General features: G+C 49.8%; 1 protein-coding gene across 2 annotated transcripts in view; it reads right to left on the bottom strand.

The window, feature by feature from the left end:
• The window catches only part of LOC147096891 (synaptosomal-associated protein 25), a 300,271-nt gene that overhangs the window by 13,111 nt on the left and 267,162 nt on the right, over nt 1-19,998 (bottom strand). For both annotated transcript variants that reach the window (XM_085973588.1, XM_085973587.1), the window contains exons 5-6: nt 15,332-15,449; nt 1,010-1,144 (exon numbers count right to left, since the gene is read on the bottom strand). In XM_085973588.1, coding sequence (XP_085829714.1) covers nt 1,010-1,144; nt 15,332-15,449 — 253 coding nt within the window. The remainder of the gene's footprint in view (nt 1-1,009; nt 1,145-15,331; nt 15,450-19,998) is intronic.

Below are 19,998 nucleotides of genomic sequence, written 5' to 3' on the forward strand. Positions count from 1 at the left end.
TGTCCCAGCATTCCATGGGGTAATGTGTCCCAGCATTCCATGGGGTTCTGTGTCCCAGCATTCCATGGGGTAATGGGTCCTAGCATTCCATGGGGTACCGTGTCCCAGCATTCCATGGGGTACCGTGTCCCAGCATTCCATGGGGGTACCGTGTCCCAGCATTCCATGGGGTACCATGTCCCAGCATTCCATGGGGTAATGTGTCCCAGCATTCCATGGAGTAATGTGTCCCAGCATTCCATGGGGTACCGTGTCCCAGCATTCCATGGGGTAATGTGTCCCAGCATTCCATGGGGTACTGTGTCCCAGCATTCCATGGGGTACTGTGTCCCAGCATTCCATGGGGTACTGTGTCCCAGCATTCCATGGGGTAATGTGTCCCAGCATTCCATGGGGTACCGTGTCCCAGCATTCCATGGGGTAATGTGTCCCAGCATTCCATGGGGTACCGTGTCCCAGCATTCCATGGGGTAATGTGTCCCAGCATTCCATGGGGTAATGTGTCCCAGCATTCCATGGGGTAATGTGTCCCAGCATTCCATGGGGTAATGTGTCCCAGCTTCCCATGGGTTAATGTGTCCCAGCATTCCATGGGGTACCGTGTCCCAGCATCCCATGGGGTAATGTGTCCCAGCATTCCATGGGGTACCGTGTCCCAGCATCCCATGGGGTAATGTGTCCCAGCATTCCATGGGGTACCGTGTCCCAGCATTCCGTGGGGTACCGTGGAAAGCTTGTTTGTCATCTGCAGGAATTTAGTTCTTATTTTAATAGCCTTGGAACTAAAGAGTATAACAGAGGCCATTTATCAACATAGTTGTTCACTCTATGCTGTGGTGACAGCAGATTCCAGTCTGGCAGCAACCTGCAATGTGTGTTCAGCACACATGGACTAATATGCATAGACACAGAATGAGCACCTTATACCAGTGGATCCAGAGAATGTCCACTGAACATCTTTCCGATGGAAAGTAACAACATCTAATCTTCTCAAATCAAAACCTTTTACCTTCGGATGTATCCGCCGCTCATTGCCATCTGTTCCCGATCGTCCATCACTCGGGCCGGCTGGCTGGCCACGACACCATCCTGGTTATTGCCCCACACCTTCTTGTAGGCTCCTCCTGTCTCAAAGTTCTTTAACCTTCGAAGGAGAAAATGTACAAGGAGTTTGGTTGTTTGAAAATCGCCATGGTTTCAAGCCAACACCTTCCTAGTTACACACCGTGCCCTTATTCTACCCACAGGTCAGTGGGCAACCCATGGCATCAGATACAGACACAATAGTTACTAACGCTTTGTACGATACCTTTTTTTACTAAGGTATTTTCCAAGAGATTTCCCCTCATGTTCATCCAAAAGATCTCAGTGTGTGTTTGAAGAAGCTGAAACCAGGCAACAAATTGCTTCGAACTGTAATCACTCCAGAGCATGCAGACATGCCAGCAAACCCAAAGTCTCACCGTTACTCTACCGCAAGCAACGTGCAATCAAAGTGTGTCGTGGTTTCACCAAATATGCACACCCATAAAAAGGTATTTTTAAAAACACGCTTTTATGTACACGCGTTAGGTGTGTACCTGTTTTTTCTTTCCCCATCAATTTTCCCTTCTGTCCTAAAGGTAGGTTCTACGGGCTCGGCCGTGAGAGTCCAGGAAAACTATTACTGTCCTGCTTTAAAATAATTGCTCAAAGAGCTGACAGTGGGTTGGTTGTAGCCTTTCAAAGGTACTGCTTGAAAGAGAAGTTAAAGCTTTTATACTTATTATCCAAAATCTGCAGGATGGTGTGCACTTCCTGACCACAAATGTTACTTCCCGTTGTCACGTTTTTTTAGTCACACGCTTGTGTCAACATTTATCATTGTAAGTTACTATGTTTCTCTACATTACAACAGCGACGACACTTCAAAAGTACTTCATTGGCTGTAAAGCGCTTTGGGACGTCCTGAGGGCGTGAAAGGTGCTATATCCTTTTCCAATTCAATTTTGCTATGTCAACTGTCACGATGATGTAGCTGCAGATACTAGCCAGTAGCCAACTCTCTGTAGTAAGTTTCTGAAGTCTTTCTCCCAACACTGTTGCCATCTTGTATATAAAAAAGCTTAGATTGAACTGGCCATGGGCAGTACCCCAGGCAATTTACTATTATAGTCAGAAAGATATGAGGTTTGATTTCACAATTGTATAAATTCTTTGGTATCTTCTATATAAAGGAAAGAGCTGCATGAATTTAACAAACATATATATTTCAATTTGCTTTTATGAAGGCGGGAAATAAAACCTCCCCAAATGGCAGAGTAGAAAGGAGCAGGTTGGGAAGGCACCCTCATGACCAACTTCAGCAGAGGGCTGTAACTCCTACGGCCAGCTCCGTATACCTACGGCCAGCTCCGTATACCTACGGCCAGCTCCGTATACCTACGGCCAGCTCCGTATACCTACGGCCAGCTCCGTATACCTACGGCCAGCTCCGTATACCTACGGCCAGCTCCCTATACCTACGGCCAGCTCCGTATACCTACGGCCAGCTCCGTATACCTACGGCCAGCTCCGTATACCTACGGCCAGCTCCGTATACCTACGGCCAGCTCCGTATACCTACGGCCAGCTCCCTATACCTACGGCCAGCTCCGTATACCTACGGCCAGCTCTGTATACCTACGGCCAGCTCTGTATACCTACGGCCAGCTCCGTATACCTACGGCCAGCTCTGTATACCTACGGCTAGGCTCCGTATACCTACGGCCAGCTCCGTATACCTACAGCTAAGCTCCGTATACCTACGGCCAGCTCCGTATACCTACGGCCAGCTCTGTATACCTACGGCCAGCTCCGTATACCTACGGCCAGCTCCGTATACCTACGGCCAGCTCCGTATACCTACGGCTAAGCTCCGTATACCTACGGCCAGCTCCGTATACCTACGGCTAAGCTCCGTATACCTACGGCCAGCTCCGTATACCTACGGCTAAGCTCCGTATACCTACGGCTAAGCTCCTTATACCTACGGCTAAGCTCCGTATACCTACGGCCAGCTCCGTATACCTACGGCTAAGCTCCGTATACCTACGGCTAAGCTCCATATACCTACGGCCAGCTCCGTATACCTACGGCCAGCTCCGTATACCTACGGCTAAGCTCCTTATACCTACGGCTAAGCTCCGTATACCTACGGCTAAGCTCCTTATACCTACGGCTAAGCTCCGTATACCTACGGCCAGCTCCGTATACCTACGGCTAAGCTCCGTATACCTACGGCTAAGCTCCATATACCTACGGCCAGCTCCGTATACCTACGGCTAAGCTCCGTATACCTACGGCCAGCTCCATATACCTACGGCTAAGCTCCGTATACCTACGGCTAAGCTCCGTATACCTACGGCCAGCTCCGCATACCTACGGCTAAGCTCCGTATACCTACGGCTAAGCTCCATATACCTACGGCTAAGCTCCTTATACCTACGGCTAAGCTCCGTATACCTACGGCCAGCTCCGTATACCTACGGCTAAGCTCCGTATACCTACGGCTAAGCTCCTTATACCTACGGCTAAGCTCCGTATACCTACGGCCAGCTCCGTATACCTACGGCCAGCTCTGTATACCTACGGCTAAGCTCCGTATACCTACGGCCAGCTCCGTATACCTACGGCTAAGCTCCGTATACCTATGGCTAATCTCCGTATACCTACGGCTAAGTTCTGTATACCTACGGCCAGCTCCGTATACCTACGGCTAAGCTCCGTATACCTACGGTCAGCTCCGTATACCTACGGCTAAGCTCCGTATACCTACGGCTAATCTCCGTATACCTACGGCTAAGCTCCTTATACCTACGGCTAAGCTCCGTATACCTACGGCCAGCTCCGTATACCTACGGCTAAGCTCCATATACCTACGGCTAAGCTCCATATACCTACGGCTAAGCTCCATATACCTACGGCTAAGCTCCGTATACCTACGGCTAAGCTCCATATACCTACGGCTAAGCTCCTTATACCTACGGCTAAGCTCCATATACCTACGGCTAAGCTCCGTATACCTACGGCTAAGCTCCATATACCTACGGCTAAGCTCCTTATACCTACGGCTAAGCTCCGTATACCTATGGCTAATCTCCGTATACCTACGGCTAAGTTCCGTATACCTACGGCCAGCTCCGTATACCTACGGCTAAGCTCCGTATACCTACGGTCAGCTCCGTATACCTACGGCTAAGCTCCGTATACCTATGGCTAATCTCCGTATACCTACGGCTAAGCTCCGTATACCTACGGCTAAGCTCCGTATACCTACGGCTAAGCTCCGTATACCTACGGCTAAGCTCGGAATACCTACAGCTAAGCTCCGTATACCTACGGCCAGCTCCGTATACCTACGGCCAGCTCCGTATACCTACAGCTAAGCTCCGTATACCTACGGCCAGCTCTGTATACCTACGGCTAAGCTCTGTATACCTACGGCTAAGCTCTGTATACCTACGGCTAAGCTCCGTATATCTACGGCCAGCTCCGTATACCTACGGCCAGCTCTGTATACCTACAGCTAAGCTCCGTATACCTACGTCCAGCTCCGTATACCTACAGCTAAGCTCCGTATACCTACGGCTAAGCTCCGTATACCTACAGCTAAGCTCCGTATACCTACGGCCAGCTCCGTATACCTACGTCCAGCTCTGTATACCTACAGCTAAGCTCCGTATACCTACGGCCAGCTCCGTATACCTACGTCCAGCTCTGTATACCTACAGCTAAGCTCCGTATACCTATGACCGGCTCCGTATACCTACGGCTAAGCTCTGTATACCTACAGCTAAGCTCCGTATACCTACAGCTAAGCTCCGTATACCTACAGCTAAGCTCCGTATACCTACAGCTAAGCTCTGTATACCTACGGCCAGCTCCGTATACCTACGTCCAGCTCTGTATACCTACAGCTAAGCTCCGTATACCTACGGCTAAGCTCCGTATACCTACAGCTAAGCTCCGTATACCTACGGCTAAGCTCTGTATACCTGTAGCTAAGCTCCGTATATCTACGGCCAGCTCCGTATACCTACGGCCAGCTCTGTATACCTACAGCTAAGCTCCGTATACCTACAGCTAAGCTCCGTATACCTACGGCCAGCTCCGTATACCTGTAGCTAAGCTCCGTATAGCTATGACCAGCTCTGTATACCTACAGCTAAGCTCCGTATACCTACAGCTAAGCTCCGTATACCTACGGCCAGCTCCGTATACCTACGGCTAAGCTCTGTATACCTACAGCTAAGCTCCGTATACCTACAGCTAAGCTCCGTATACCTACAGCTAAGCTCCGTATACCTACAGCTAAGCTCTGTATACCTATGGCGAGCTCCGTATACCTGTAGCTAAGCTCCGTATACCTATGACCAGCTCCGTATACCTACGTCCAGCTCCGTATACCTATGTCCAGCTCCGTATACCTACGGCCAGCTCCGTATACCTACGGCTAAGCTCCGTATACCTACAGCTAAGCTCCGTATACCTACGGCCAGCTCTGTATACCTGTAGCTAAGCTCCGTATACCTATGACCAGCTCCGTATACCTACGTCCAGCTCCGTATACCTACGTCCAGCTCCGTATACCTACGTCCAGCTCCGTATACCTATGACCAGCTCCGTATACCTATGTCCAGCTCCGTATACCTACAGCTAAGCTCCGTATACCTATGTCCAGCTCCGTATACCTACGGCCAGCTCTGTATACCTGTAGCTAAGCTCCGTATACCTACGTCCAGCTCCGTATACCTACGTCCAGCTCCGTATACCTACGTCCAGCTCCGTATACCTATGACCAGCTCCGTATACCTATGTCCAGCTCCGTATACCTACAGCTAAGCTCCGTATACCTATGTCCAGCTCCGTATACCTACGGCCAGCTCTGTATACCTGTAGCTAAGCTCCGTATACCTACGGCCAGCTCCGTATACCTGTAGCTAAGCTCCGTATACCTACAGCTAAGCTCCGTATACCTACGGCCAGCTCCGTATACCTACGGCCAGCTCTGTATACCTGTAGCTAAGCTCCGTATACCTATGACCAGCTCCGTATACCTACGGCCAGCTCCGTATACCTATGGCCAGCTCTGTATACCTGTAGCTAAGCTCCGTATACCTACGTCCAGCTCCGTATACCTACGTCCAGCTCCGTATACCTACGGCCAGCTCCGTATACCTACGGCCAGCTCCGTATACCTACGTCCAGCTCCGTATACCTACGTCCAGCTCCGTATACCTACGGCTAAGCTCCGTATACCTATGACCAGCTCCGTATACCTACGTCCAGCTCCGTATACCTACGTCCAGCTCCGTATACCTACGGCCAGCTCCGTATACCTACGTCCAGCTCCGTATACCTGCTGATAGCCCAGGTGGCAAGATTATGGTGTGTGTCAGTCACTGTGGGTTCTCAATCTCAGCCGTGCCATTTGGAAACCAGGCACTGTCTCACGGGCAAGGGCATAAACCTGAGGGTGACTCATCCTGGGCTGCTCTCAGGCATGTCCTATTGAGCAGCGGGCTGGGACAATCATGGAGTAGACCACCTGCCCAAGTGCCCCTCTACAATGGGGAATGCTGGGTAAAGTAGTGCTTCCAACAAAGGGGATGATGGTTCAAATTAAAACTCATTATTTAGGGATCTTGTGATCCCAACTTTGGACCGTAATCGATGGAATCAGGTATCAGAGGTTTCACTCTACAGAGTTGTAGCTCTATCTCCAATCAGCCTTCCCATCCAGTGACGTTGTGTGTTGGGAGCTCAGGGTTACTATAAGCACCACATAGCCCACAGAGAGATCATGCTAGGTTTCTTTAACTGGAAACTAATATTACATCCCCTTTCTGGATTTACTGCAACAATAACTTGTTCTTTAATTTCATATTTTTCTCTTTACAAGCTAAAAGATGACATTTGCGGCCAAATGCTTGACCTGTTCTTACGACATTATCTGCTACTTAAAATAATCAGCCCCGTTAAAATAGTGGACAGAGAAATGTTCAGAATTTGTCCGCTAAGATTTTAACAATCTTACAAATTCGTTCTTGGCTGGGTCGGCGGGAGTTCGAAACTGAACCAATTTCGTGCTCCATTCCAATACTGGTGTTTGCACCCTAACCTTAGTGGAGTTCAGTGTACTGCACCAACAGGACTTATCCATTCCCTACATTCCCTGCCTTCGTGGCATTCCTGGGAGATCCATCCACACTGGACTGAATAGCTGAAAGCAGATTGTATGGTATTCCCAATTTTGGATGGACTATAATTCACAACATTTTAACAACATTATCATCTGAGGGTCAAGGATAAAGGAATGTTGTGAATTCCTTCAAGCGAGAGCTGGGCCTGTTCGTGGCTGGGGCAGAGATCACCTTGTATTTGAGGTATGTACTGCAAGGAAATCAGGCCCAGAGTGATCACCTGGACTGGTTTCGATTGCCTAGGGGACTTGGAGAGGAATTTCCCAGGTTTTTTTGCCCCAAAATGGCCTTGGGTTTTTTATGTTTTTCCCTCTCTCCCAGGAGATCACATGGGACACGACCTGGCCAGCCCTGGGGAGGCGGGTATGGACACGGGACTGCCGGGAAAATGGCAGAATCTGGGGGCGGGTGCCCATCCCGCCCACAACCCGCCTCCGTGCCTTCTTGCCAGGAGGTGGGTAGCCGACCCGCGCCAGGTCCCGTCTCCTCGGAGACGGGAAGGGGATTACAGCCATTATCTGCCTGTTAACAGGTAGTGAACAGGCAGACAAGAGGATTATCCCCATTTTGCCCACACAAGTGCAGGCTTCCCGAAGGCTCCGAACCCCGTCAGGGTCACTGAGACGAGCAGTGGGTCTGCGGGGGTCGGAGGGGTCCTAAAGTGCGCTGTGGAGGTAAGTGATGGGTGCAAGTGTGGAGAGGTGAGTATGTAAGGTAAGTGGAAAGTTTTAGAAAAAGTTTACTTACCTTTGTTTCTTCCTGCAGGCTTCAAGAGTTGGGGATGCGGAGAGTCTCGGATTCCGCGGCAGAGATGACAGACGGCCGTTGCATTCTCCAATCCAACAACCATCTAATTTCTGCTAAACAAAGAGGTTTGATCAGTCTTGAATTCAAGAACTCATCAAACTACAGAGAATGTCAGTGTTTGACAGCTTCACAGAGCTGTCAAACGATGACAATTCATCTGTCAAAAATTTTTGACAGGTGAAACATCATACGCGGACGTTCTCTGTAACCGGCTTTCCCTTAATTGGCCTGCTAAGCCCGCTGGGCGGGCTTAACAAGGTCAATCAAGGGAAAATAGCGTGGGTTGGCCAGAAGTTGTTGGAGGCGGGACTAAAACCCGACAAGTGGGAGTCCCGCCTCCGAAAGCTCCCCATTGACAAAATCCAGCCCATGGTTTTTGGGTGGGGTGGGGCGTGTACATATCGTGATACACAAGGTATCACAATTGTGTGGGATGGGCTGGATGGATCAGAGGGTCTTTTCCTGTTCGTCATTGTCCGTATGTAAAGCAGGGACTCAGCACACCCTGATACTGTAACACCCAGAGTGCCTCTGATATACCTGTATATTGTACCGAGGATGTTGATACAGGCACTGACTTCCAGCAAATACTGGGGGAGCAGATATTGGGCATATCCAGGCAGATGATGGTAAATTTTGTTCCTTTGGGATCTGACTCAATTACTGAAATAGAATGTGGTTCTCTATCAGGGGAGCTGCTCCGGGTTCTGATGTAAAACGTTCTTTTACAAAATGTAACTATTGCTCACTGAATGGAGAAATGCAGGCAGGCTCAGTTCTTGCCTGCTTGTAACATAAAAAGTTTGTAAATTCGTGGTGTTGCAGACACACACTGCAGTGAAACATTTTCTAGTAACAGTTAAAATACCCCAGCGACTGGCTAACTGTTGTGGCCATATCACAACAGCAAATAGGAAGTCAGATTCACAAACAAAGTAGCATGAGACATATAAATGGAAATAGAAACATAGATACTGATGGAGATTGTGGAGTTGTGTGAATTGTGGACATATCTGACCCAAGCTTTGTTCTTTTCATTCATTCTTGGGATGTGGGCGTCGCTGGCAAGGCCGGCATTTATTGCCCATCCCTAGTTGCCCTGAGAAGGTGGTGGTGAGCCGCCTTCTTGAACCGCTGCAGTCCGTGAGATGAAGGTACTCCCACAATTCTGTTAGGCAGGGAGTTCTGGGATTTTGACCCAGCGATGATGAAGGAACGGCAATATATGTCCAAGTCGGGATGACTTGGAGGGGAACTTGGAGGTGGTGGTGTTCCCATGCGCCTGCTGCCCTTGTCCTTCTAGGTGGAAGAGGTCGCGGGTTTGGGAGGTGCTGCTGAAGAAGTCTTGGCGAGTTGCTGCAGTGCATCTTGTAGATGGTACACACTGCAGCCACGGTACGCCAGTGGTGGGGGGAGTGAATGTTTAAGGTGGTGGATAAGGTGCCAATTAAGCGGGCTGCTTTGTCCTGGACAGTATTGAGCTTCTTGAGTGTTGTTGCAGCTGCACTCATCCAGGCAAGTGGAGCGTATTCCATCACACTCCTGACTTGTGCCTTGTAGATGGTGGAAAGGCTTTGGGGAGTCAGGAGGTGAGTTTTGCCCTCCCATAAGTACACAACATTGGCCTATTCTTGTCACAGTCACCGATCTGCCATTTTAGTCTGAGGTCTAAACAGGGGAGGTATACCGATTCCCCCCAGGCCAGACCTGCAGGAACCGAATGGTGGGCCACAGGAAGCCCAGGCAGGTAAGTTTTATAACTTTATTTTAGGTTTCCTTGTGGGCCAAGAGGGGCAGAGTGCTCCAGGCCTCACAAGGAAGCCTTGGGCCTCACTTACTCCGGGCACCCCTCTCCCCCTTGATTGCCTACAGAGATTGCTGGGGACCGTTCTGGCAGGTCCCTGGCTGCGGCTTCCTGCCACCAAATTCCCACTCTCACCTGCCGGCTAGGTAGTGGAAATGGCTGGCTTCCGGCGGGACGCCGGGAGAATTTATTCAAATGAGAACTGGTTGGGCCTCCATATCCCTGGAGCGCCCGGTTTCACTGCCTGATTCAGGGCTCGCGCTCACCGAACCCGCACTCCCATCTTTAAAATCGGGGCCTTACTCTCCACTTAAACATCTTGCCTGAGTTGTTACTAAACTGTGCAGAGTTGAGGAAGATCCATTCGATCAACATGCAGATCAAAGCATTGTAAACCACACTCGAACCATGTCATAGAGTCATAGAGTTATACAGCACGGATAGAGGCCCTTCGGCCCATCGTGTCCGTGCTGGCCATCAAGCCCTGTCTAATCTAATCCCATATTCCAGCATTTGGCCCGTAGCCTTGTATGTTATGGCATTTCAAGTGCTCATCCAAATGCTTCTTCAATGTTGTGAGGGTTCCTGCCTCCACAACCCTTTCAGGCAGTGAGTTCCAGACTCCAACCACCCTCTGGGTGAAAAAGTTCTTTCTCAAATCCCCTCTAAACCTCCTGCCCTTTACCTTGAATCTATGCCCCCTAGTTATTGACCCTTCTACTAAGGGAAAAAGCTCCTCAGTATCCATCTTATCTATGCCCCTCATAATTTTGTACACCTCAATCATGTCCCCCCTCAGCCTCCTCTGCTCCAAGGAAAACAAATCCAATCTGCCCAGCCTCTCTTCATAGCTGAAGCGCTCCAGCCCTGGTAACATCCTGGTGAACCTCCTCTGCACCCTCTCTAACGCGATCACATCCTTCCTGTAGTGTGGCGACCAGAACTGCACACAGTATGCCAGCTGTGGCCTAACCAGTGTTTTATACAGCTCCATCATAACCTCCTTGCTCTTATATTCTATGCCTCGGCTAATGAAGGCAAGTATCCCATATGCCTTTTTTACCACCTTATCCACCTGTTCCGCTGCCTTCAGGGATCTGTGTACTTGCACACCCAGATCCCTCTGCACCTCCGTCTTGCCTAGGGTCTTACCATTCATTGTGTATTCCCTTGCCTTGTTAGTCCCCCCAAAGTGCATCACCTCGCACTTTTCCGGGTTAAATTCCATTTGCCACTGTTCCGCCCATCTGACCAAACCATCTATATCGTCCTGCAGACTGAGGCTACCCTCCTCGCTATTTACCACCCTACCAATTTTTGTATCATCCGCGAACTTACTGATCATACCTTTTACATTCATATCCAAGTCATTAATGTAGACCACAAACAGCAAGGGACCCAGCACCGATCCCTGTGGCACCCCACTGGCCACAGGCTTCCAGTCACAAAAACAACCTTCGACCATCACCCTCTGCCTTCTGCCACTAAGCCAGTTTTGTATCCAATGTGCCAAGGCACCCTGGATTCCATGGGCTCTTACCTTCTTGACCAGTCTCCTGTGCGGGACTTTATCGAAGGCCTTACTGAAATCCATGTATACCACATCCACTGCGTTACCCTCATCCACACACCTAGTCACCCCCTCAAAAAATTCAATCAAATTAGTCAGACATGATCTTCCCTTGACAAAGCCATGTTGACTATCCCTGATTAATCCTTGTCTCTCCAAGTGGAGACTAATTTGTCCCTCAGAATTTTTTCCAAAAATTTTCCTACCACTGATGTTAGGCTCACTGGCCTGTAGTTCCCCGGTTTTTCCCTACTTCCCTTCTTGAATAATGGTACTACATTTGCGGTTCTCCAGTCCTCTGGCACATCCCCTGTGGCCAGAGAGATCCTGAATATATGTGTTAGAGCCCCCGCAATCTCTTCCTTTGCCTCACACAGCAGCCTGGGATACATTTCATCCGGGCCTGGGGATTTATCCATTTTTAGGCCTGCTAAAACCGCCAATACCTCCCCCTTCTCGATGTTAATATGTTCGAGCATATCACAGTCCCCCCGCCCTATTTCTATATCTACATCGTCCTCCTCCATAGTGAAAACAGATGCAAAAAATTCATTTAGAACCCCTCCTACATCTTCCGGCTCCACACACAGATTGCCACTTTTGTCCCTAATGGGCCCTATTTTTTCCCTAGTTATCCTCTTACCCTTAATATACTTATAAAACATCTTAGGATTTTCCTTTATTTTGCTCGCCAGTGTTATTTCATGGCCCCTCCTTGATCTCCTAATTTCTTTTTTAAGTATCCCCCTGCACTTTTTGTACTCCTCTAGGGCTTCCTCCGTCTTTAGCCTTTTGTATCTGCCAAAAGCCCTCCTTTTTTTCCTAATCCATTCTCGTATATCCCCTGACATCCAAGGTTCCCTGTGGTTTTTGGAACCACCCTTGACCTTTACGGGAACATGTAGAGAAACCATCGACTGTTCACAGAGCCAGACTACACACTGGCATGAATGGAGGCAACACATGGATAGCATTGTGTTACTGGACAATGATACACTGAGGGATTCAGCCATCATAAAGTCCTTTTTCCTTGCTATTAAATATTGGCACAGAATTTGCTGGAACCGGGCATCTCGCGGAGTGCCACGTGAGTTGGATTATTTCCCTCAACCTTCAGCTCATAAATGATTTCCCTGCAACGTTTTTGGAAGTGTGAAGGCAATGGGGCATCTGGGACCTCAGTGAACAACGGGACCAACGGTCTATCTCCTTAACCAATTAGATTTAAGGATAGAGAAAGAACAGAGGAACAATAGAGAAGGAAATAGGGTGAAGTAGAGTGAAATTAGGTACAGAAAGAGAAATAAAGAGAAGGAATAAAAGAGTGGATTAAGACAGAGAGGAAAAAGAGACGGAAAGGAAAAGTAAGAAAAATTAGAAAAAAAAATTAAAAGCAAGAAATCTCTAGAAACAAATTACTACCGAGAGGAATGAGACGCCACAGTTTCAATTGTTCCCTTTCCGGGCCGGAGAGGTTGAGTGGCATTGCAGGAACATAAATCTTGTCATTAAAAAGGTCCTTACGCTGTTAAGTACCAGCCCTAACTTTCTGCGCGAGTTTAGTTCCTATTTACGGTGCAAATCCAGCAATTTCTTGAAACTCACGGGAGGGTGACGGCGAGCTGCCATTTCCACGAGGCTAATGACGGAACAGTGCAAACCATCTAGTAATTTGGTTATCTCTGACAGGATATCTATCCCTCACCACAGGTTGCTGTTTTTGTACACACAAATAACGGCGAGCACATTAAACTGTTATTTTCCCAACTAATTCTGGGCCAATTTTTTTTTCTCTATTGAGATCTGCACAGCTTGAATGTTCCCATATTGTCTATCACCTCTCTCACAACCCTGCATCAGGTACAAGAAAAGGTAGCTAACCTGTAGGAAGTGGTGTATCCATTCTCCCATCCTGTATCCCAATCCTGGTTTGGTTTCTATGTGCGGTGACAAAAAACCTATCCTCACCCATTCACCAGTGGCTTATGCCACTTGGTCAGTGCCCATTGTCAGTGTTAGCTGTGGCTCAGTGGGTAGCACTCGCGCCCCTACGTCAGCAGATCATGGGTTCACGTCCCACTCCACAGACTTCAGCACAAAAATTTAGACTGACAGTGCAGTGCTGAGGGAGCGCTGCACTGTCGGAGGGGCAGTGCTGAGGGAGCGCTGCACTGTCGGAGGTCCCGTCTTTAGGATGAGACGTTAAACCAAATCCTCATCTGCTCTCTCAGGTGGACGTAAAGGATCCCATGGCACTATTTCGAAGAAGAGCAGGGGGAGTTCTCCCCGGTGTCCTGGGGCCAATATTTATCCCTCAACCAACATCACTAAAAACAAACAGATTATCTGGTCATTATCACATTGCTGTTTGTGGGAGCTTGCTGTGCACAAATTGGCTGTTGTGTTTCTTACATTACAACAGTGACTACACTTCAAAAAGTACTTCACAGGGTGTAAAGCACTTTGGGCCGTCCTGAGGTCATGAAAGGCGCTATAGAAATGCCAAGTCTTTTATTTTTTGCTTTTATTAGGGGTGTTGCCAGCCAACAGTTAGAAATTGCACTGATAATAACATATAAAAGATACAATAAGTGGGATAATTTGAATTCTGAGTAAACTCACTGTGACACTATGCTCCCAAGCGAGAGTCATGCTTGAAAGGAGTGTGGTCTCAGATAAGACTACAACCCCATTGTGCTGATTCTGTGACCGGTGCTCCCTGCTAGGAGTGTGCGATCGATCAGCCAATTATCCTAGTCAGTCCATCATCAGATTCGTCCATTCTCACTCCATTGCTTTCCCTTGCATCCTGGGGCAACTTTGTCTTTCCTGTGCCTTTACAGAGCTCGAGAGCTGATCTTCGCATCGTAGCCTTATCTTTTTAACGTCGCACAGGTGACTAAACCCACCTGCTGCCCCTTGGCGACAGTGCACCTTCATTTTGCTGATGATGAACATGCTGGAAGATGCCAAATGCACGGGTTATACCGAGCTGTTCCTCACCGAATTACTATGTTTGCCACAGCATTGCCAGTAGAGTATCTCGAGTACAGTTGGCAAGCGCAGTATTCAGGAGCTTTATAAGTTTGTCGGTGGCTACCTTATTTCTGAGAGAGTGGCAATCTGAGCAGGCAAGTGTCCTCCTTGATTAACATTTGTCACAGAGTTCAGCTGCAAACTCGGCTGCCCGTATCCTAACGCGCACCAAGTCCCGATGACCCATCAGCCCTGTGCTCGCTGACCGACATTGGCTCCCGGTCCGGCGACGCCTCGATTTTAAAATTCTCATCCTTGTGTTCAAATCTCTCCATGGCTTCCTCACCCCTCCCTATCTCTGTGTAACCTCCTCCAGCCCTACGATCCTCCGAGATCTCTGCGCTCCTCCAATTCTGGCCCCTTGCGCAGCTCCGATTTTAATCGCTCCACCATTGGCGTCCGCGCCTTCAGCTGCCGAGATCCTAGACTCTGGAATTCCCTCCCTAAACCTCTCTGTCTCTCCACCTCTCTCCTGCTTTAAGACGCTCCTTAAAATCTACCTCTTTGACCAAGCTTTCGGTCACCTGCCCTAATATCTCCTGATGTGGCTCGGCATCAAATTTAGTCTCATTGGCTCCTGTGAAGCGCTTTGGGATATTTTACTCAAAGGCGCTAGATAAATGTAAGCTGCTGTTGTCTTTTCCCTTTCAGGTGCAGATTGACTTGCCATGCATTTCCAGCTCATCTCTTTTTGCTTCTTTAAGGTGTAACTTGGGAATTAATTTCTAAGGGAATGAAAAAACCGGCATATTTGCAGACTGCTTCTCAAAGTGCGACTTGGTTTATGAGTCTGTCAGTGGCCGTATGGAACCGTGTTATTTCTGAGCAAGCAGGTTTCAGGCAGGCATGCAGGCAGGCAGGCGGCCTCTTGGACCGACAGTTGACACCTACTTATTGCAGGGGCAGGAACAAAGGCCGCAGCATTTGCCCAGATCCGACAGATTTTTTTCTGCTTCTTTCATGTCCTTATTGATTTGATCCATTCCCTCTTCAATCCTCTCCAATTGCTCTGAATGAGGAAGACAGTTAGTTTCCACAGACGATGACAACAAACAAGCAGGGGAATCAGTGAACCCCCCACACTGATCGGGGTTGGACCAGGTAATTGCAAACTGGGGTGCCAGTGCTCTTAGGGAAGCTTCGAGATATCGGACATTGATGTCCCCAATCGGCACCCGTACCACGCTTTACACCAGCCCCATTCAGTGTGGGATTCCCTCATCCCTCTGAAGAACTACAGACTTGTTGAGTGAAGGAGAAAAGAGAAAAAGACAGACAAAAAAAACAGTACGACATGGACACAGGAGGTTCTTACATAACCCTGACTTAATAGACCCAATGTAGGCCCATGAAGTGTCTTTGAATGCCAGTGGCTCAGGCCCAAATAGAAAGGCCCCAGTGCTTTACTATACCTTTTCTCTGTGAATAGCTGTGCTCATCATGGATGGATGTTAGTCCTGGAGTTTCAGCATAAAGTAGAACTAGCTTTAGAGAATTGGTCCATTTACTTGGCCCCAAAAAAACATGCTTTTATTCCGAGATCACTTAAGAACCTTCGACGGACTTTTCCATTCTCCAAGCTAGCCCTTCTTCTGGTGCCAGCGTAGGAAGAGCTTGTGTCCTCTATAAATGTAATGAAGCTTGCCCAACCTCATTTCATGTAAGGCCCTGACAGCCAGCACGCTGGGGAGAGCCTCATTCCCTTAGTCTGAGCGGAGTTAACACCTGGCTCTCAGAAGTAAAGGACAGTGTGGTAAACCACTGTGTCTCCCATGTCCGACTGCCATGTCTCAAATGATTCCCTGGCTCCTCTGGTTTTGGAGTAGCCCATCTCAACACAGTCTAGTTCTTAAGTCAGATAAGGCATATTATCAGAGGGGAATTTTCAACTTCAATTTATTAGTGAATCTTATACTTGGGGGGAGTTGAAAACTAGGGTCCATCAATATAAGATAGCCATTAATAAATCCAACAGGGAATTCAGGAGAAACTCCTTTACCCAGTGAGTGATGAGAATGTGGAACTCGCTACCACAGGGAGTGGTTGAAGCGAATAGTAGAGATGGATTTAAGGGGAGGCTGGATAAACACATGAGGGAGAAAGGAACAGAAGGGTTTGCTGATAGGGTGAGATGAAGAGGGGTAGGAGGAGGCTGGTGTGGAGCACAAACACAAACCAGTTGGGCCGTTTCTGTGTTATCCATTCCATATAATTCTATGTAAAGCTCTAAGCATGCAAAGCTATAACTTACCGTTGGCTGTACTAGCGACTAAATGCTCAATGTTCTTGTCCATGTGTTTAATTTCAATGAGTTAAATAGCAGACAGTGTCGTACCGAATGCGTTAAATATTTGCCCACTAATATCGGCAACAGTAAATTTTAGACCGAAGTTGGCAAATTGTTTACTTATTCTCTGGCCAACAGGGGTAGACTGGTACCCCCAACAGCCTGCGGGAGAGCCACTGTAGGGTTTATGTTCCTCTGATAGGGCGCTGATCAACGCCATTTGTGTAAGCTTCCCTTCTGTGCATAGTTGTTACCTTGTTAAGATGAACGTTCAATTACCCACAATGGAATTTTCTATGCATGCATCAGCCAGAGGGATTAAAACCTCTACATCTGATGTCTCTGCTAGGAGGGAGACACTAATGTTTATGATGGATTGGTGAGTATTTGGGTAACCGCATCTCAATAACCTTCCCGGACTGGGATACTAACCATAGCGCTCCAACTCAAATTCAGTACCAGCTGGAACTATATTGCTGCTTATTTTACATACATACACGGGTTGTTGACTGCACACTTAATCCTGTATTGTGTTTTTAAAGCAGGCTCCCCCTGGTGGCTCAGCTGGTAAAGGCCAGGCATGTTTTAAGTTCTCACAACAGCCTGTGCTGAGCTGAGCTGGAGTGGCGGTGAAATGGAAGTGGCTTTGGTACCAATGGGCTAGGGTGGGGAGGGGTGGGAAGGGGAGGGAAAGGGAGGGAAGAAAGGAAAAGGGGGAGGGGGGAACAGCCATGGTTCCCACTTTCCAGCTCTTGAAAACGGATGTGTGTCAGAAGAGGAGCAAATAGGGAGGGTTGCGATGCACCCCATGGTTAATCAGCCTGCCGAAACTTACAGTGGTTTACTTTCAACCGCGCCTTACTTTCAGTGGATGGGTTAACATGTGTTTTTTTTAAGCCCCTGGTTTAACGACTGCGGTGACTAAAGCCCGGAGATTGAGTTTAACGTGAACTTGTTAATCATTGCGTTAACATTGTGGCATTGGGGAGATTAAGCCGCTCGCTGTTTAGGCTGACACATGGAGAATGAGCCAGATAGGCGAGGTGGAACCTGTGGAACTCTCCCCCGTCAGTAGTCAGCGACTGTTGGAGAGGAGCGGAGAGGGAGAGGGGAAATAATTCAGAATTAACAATGAGTAAAACCTGCAATAATTAAATCCCAATGCTACTAGCTGCCAGTCTAAGGGTTATTTCTGAAAGCTGTAGGGAAAAGGGCAATGGACAATGTAGCCCCAGGATCTGTCAGCACCTGCGAGGCTAACACGCTGACTGTTTTCACTTTAGTGAGTTTTCGACTCAAATGATTTTCTTCTCTGACCTACTGGCTGGGTAATGAGCAGTCAGCCACTCGGAGAGGAAAATAATTCATTTCACCATACAGTGAGGCGCAGGATGAAAGGAAGCAACGACGGAATTTTACTGATTAAAAAGAGCGAATGCTGATAATTCAGCAGCTTCGATGGAGAGAAGGCAGATTAAAGGGGAGAGAATCTGCAGGGCTATGGGGGACAGAGCAGGCAGTGGGTCTGATTGGAGAGCTCTTTCAAAAAGCTGGCACGTACAGGACGGGCCAAATGGCCTCCTGTGCTGTACGATTATGATTCTATCTGGGATTGAGACCTTTCCCGGTAGCGACAACGCTCAGCCTTAAACGTTGCCCTTTCTCTCCTTTCCTTTCCTCTGGCACTGACTGATCTGCTGTGTTTTGCTTTACTTTCAGACTCCCGACATTTACAGATGTTCCGTCTTCCTCTATGCATTGTCGGCGCCCGGCTACAACATGCTGGCCCTGAAAGCCCTTGGGTTGAGATGTCGGCGATGCCCACCCTCCAGCGCTGACACTGCCGGAGTGTGAGGGCAGTGCCCTTCCTCCAGCGCTGACACTGCCGGAATGTGAGGGCAGTGCCCACCCTCCAGCGCCAACACTGCCGGAGTGTGAGGGCAGTGCCCACCCTCCAGCGCTGACACTGCCGGAGTGTGAGGGCAGTGCCCACCCTCCAGCCCCGGCACTGCTGGAGTGTGAGGGCAGTGCCCACCCTCCAGCCCCAACACTGCCAGAGTCTGTGGGCAGCGCCCACCCTCCAGCCCATACACTGCCGGAGTCTGAGGGCAGTGCCCACTCTCCAGCGCTGACACTGCCAGCGTGTGAGGGCAGTGCCCACCCTCCAGCCCATACACTGCCAGAGTGTGAGGGCAGTGCCCACCCTCCAGCGCTGACACTGCCGGAGTCTGAGGGCAGTGCCCACCCTCCAGCCCCAACACTGCCGGAGTGTGAGGGCAGTGCCCACCATCCAGCGCTGACACTGCCGGAGTCTGAGGGCAGTGTCCATCCTCCAGCCTCAACACTGCCGGAGTCTGAGGGCAGTGCCCACCCTCCAGCCCCAACACTGCCAGAGTCTGTGGGCAGCGCCCACCCTCCAGCCCATACACTGCCGGAGTCTGAGGGCAGTGCCCACCCTCCAGCGCTGACACTGCCAGCGTGTGAGGGCAGTGCCCACCCTCCAGCCCATACACTGCCAGAGTGTGAGGGCAGTGCCCACCCTCCAGCGCTGACACTGCCGGAGTCTGAGGGCAGTGCCCACCCTCCAGCCCCAACACTGCCGGAGTGTGAGGGCAGTGCCCACTCTCCAGCGCTGACAGTGCCGGAGTCTGAGGGCAGTGCCCACCCTCCAGCCTCAACACTGCCGGAGTCTGAGGGCAGTGCCCACCCTCCAGCGCTGACACTGCCAGAGTGTGAGGGCAGTGCCCACCCTCCAGCCTCAACACTGCCAGAGTGTGAGGGCAGTGCCCACCCTCCAGCCTCAACACTGCCAGAGTCTGAGGGCAGTGCCCACCCTCCAGCGCTGACACTGCCGGAGTGTGAGGGCAGTGCCCACCCTCCAGCCACAACACTGCCAGAGTCTGAGGGCAGTGCCCACCCTCCAGCCCCAACACTGCCAGAGTCTGAGGGCAGTGCCCACCCTCCAGCGCTGACACTGCCGGAGTGTGAGGGCAGTGCCCACCCTCCAGCCCCGACACTGCCGGAGTCTGAGGGCAGTGCCCACCCTCCAGCGCTGACACTGCCGGAGTCTGAGGGCAGTGCCCACCCTCCAGCGCCAACACTGCCAGAGTGTGAGGGCAGTGCCCACCCTCCAGCGCTGACACTGCCGGAGTCTGAGGGCAGTGTCCAACCTCCAGCGCCAACACTGCCAGAGTGTGAGGGCAGTGCCCACCCTCCAGCGCTGACACTGCCGGAGTCTGAAGGCAGTGCCCAACCTCCAGCCCCAACACTG

Source organism: Somniosus microcephalus, chromosome 34, assembly GCF_052327205.1.
Source record: "Somniosus microcephalus isolate GS21.2 chromosome 34, FLI_Smic_1.0, whole genome shotgun sequence".
In the NCBI taxonomy this organism is placed as follows: Eukaryota; Metazoa; Chordata; class Chondrichthyes; order Squaliformes; family Somniosidae; genus Somniosus; species Somniosus microcephalus.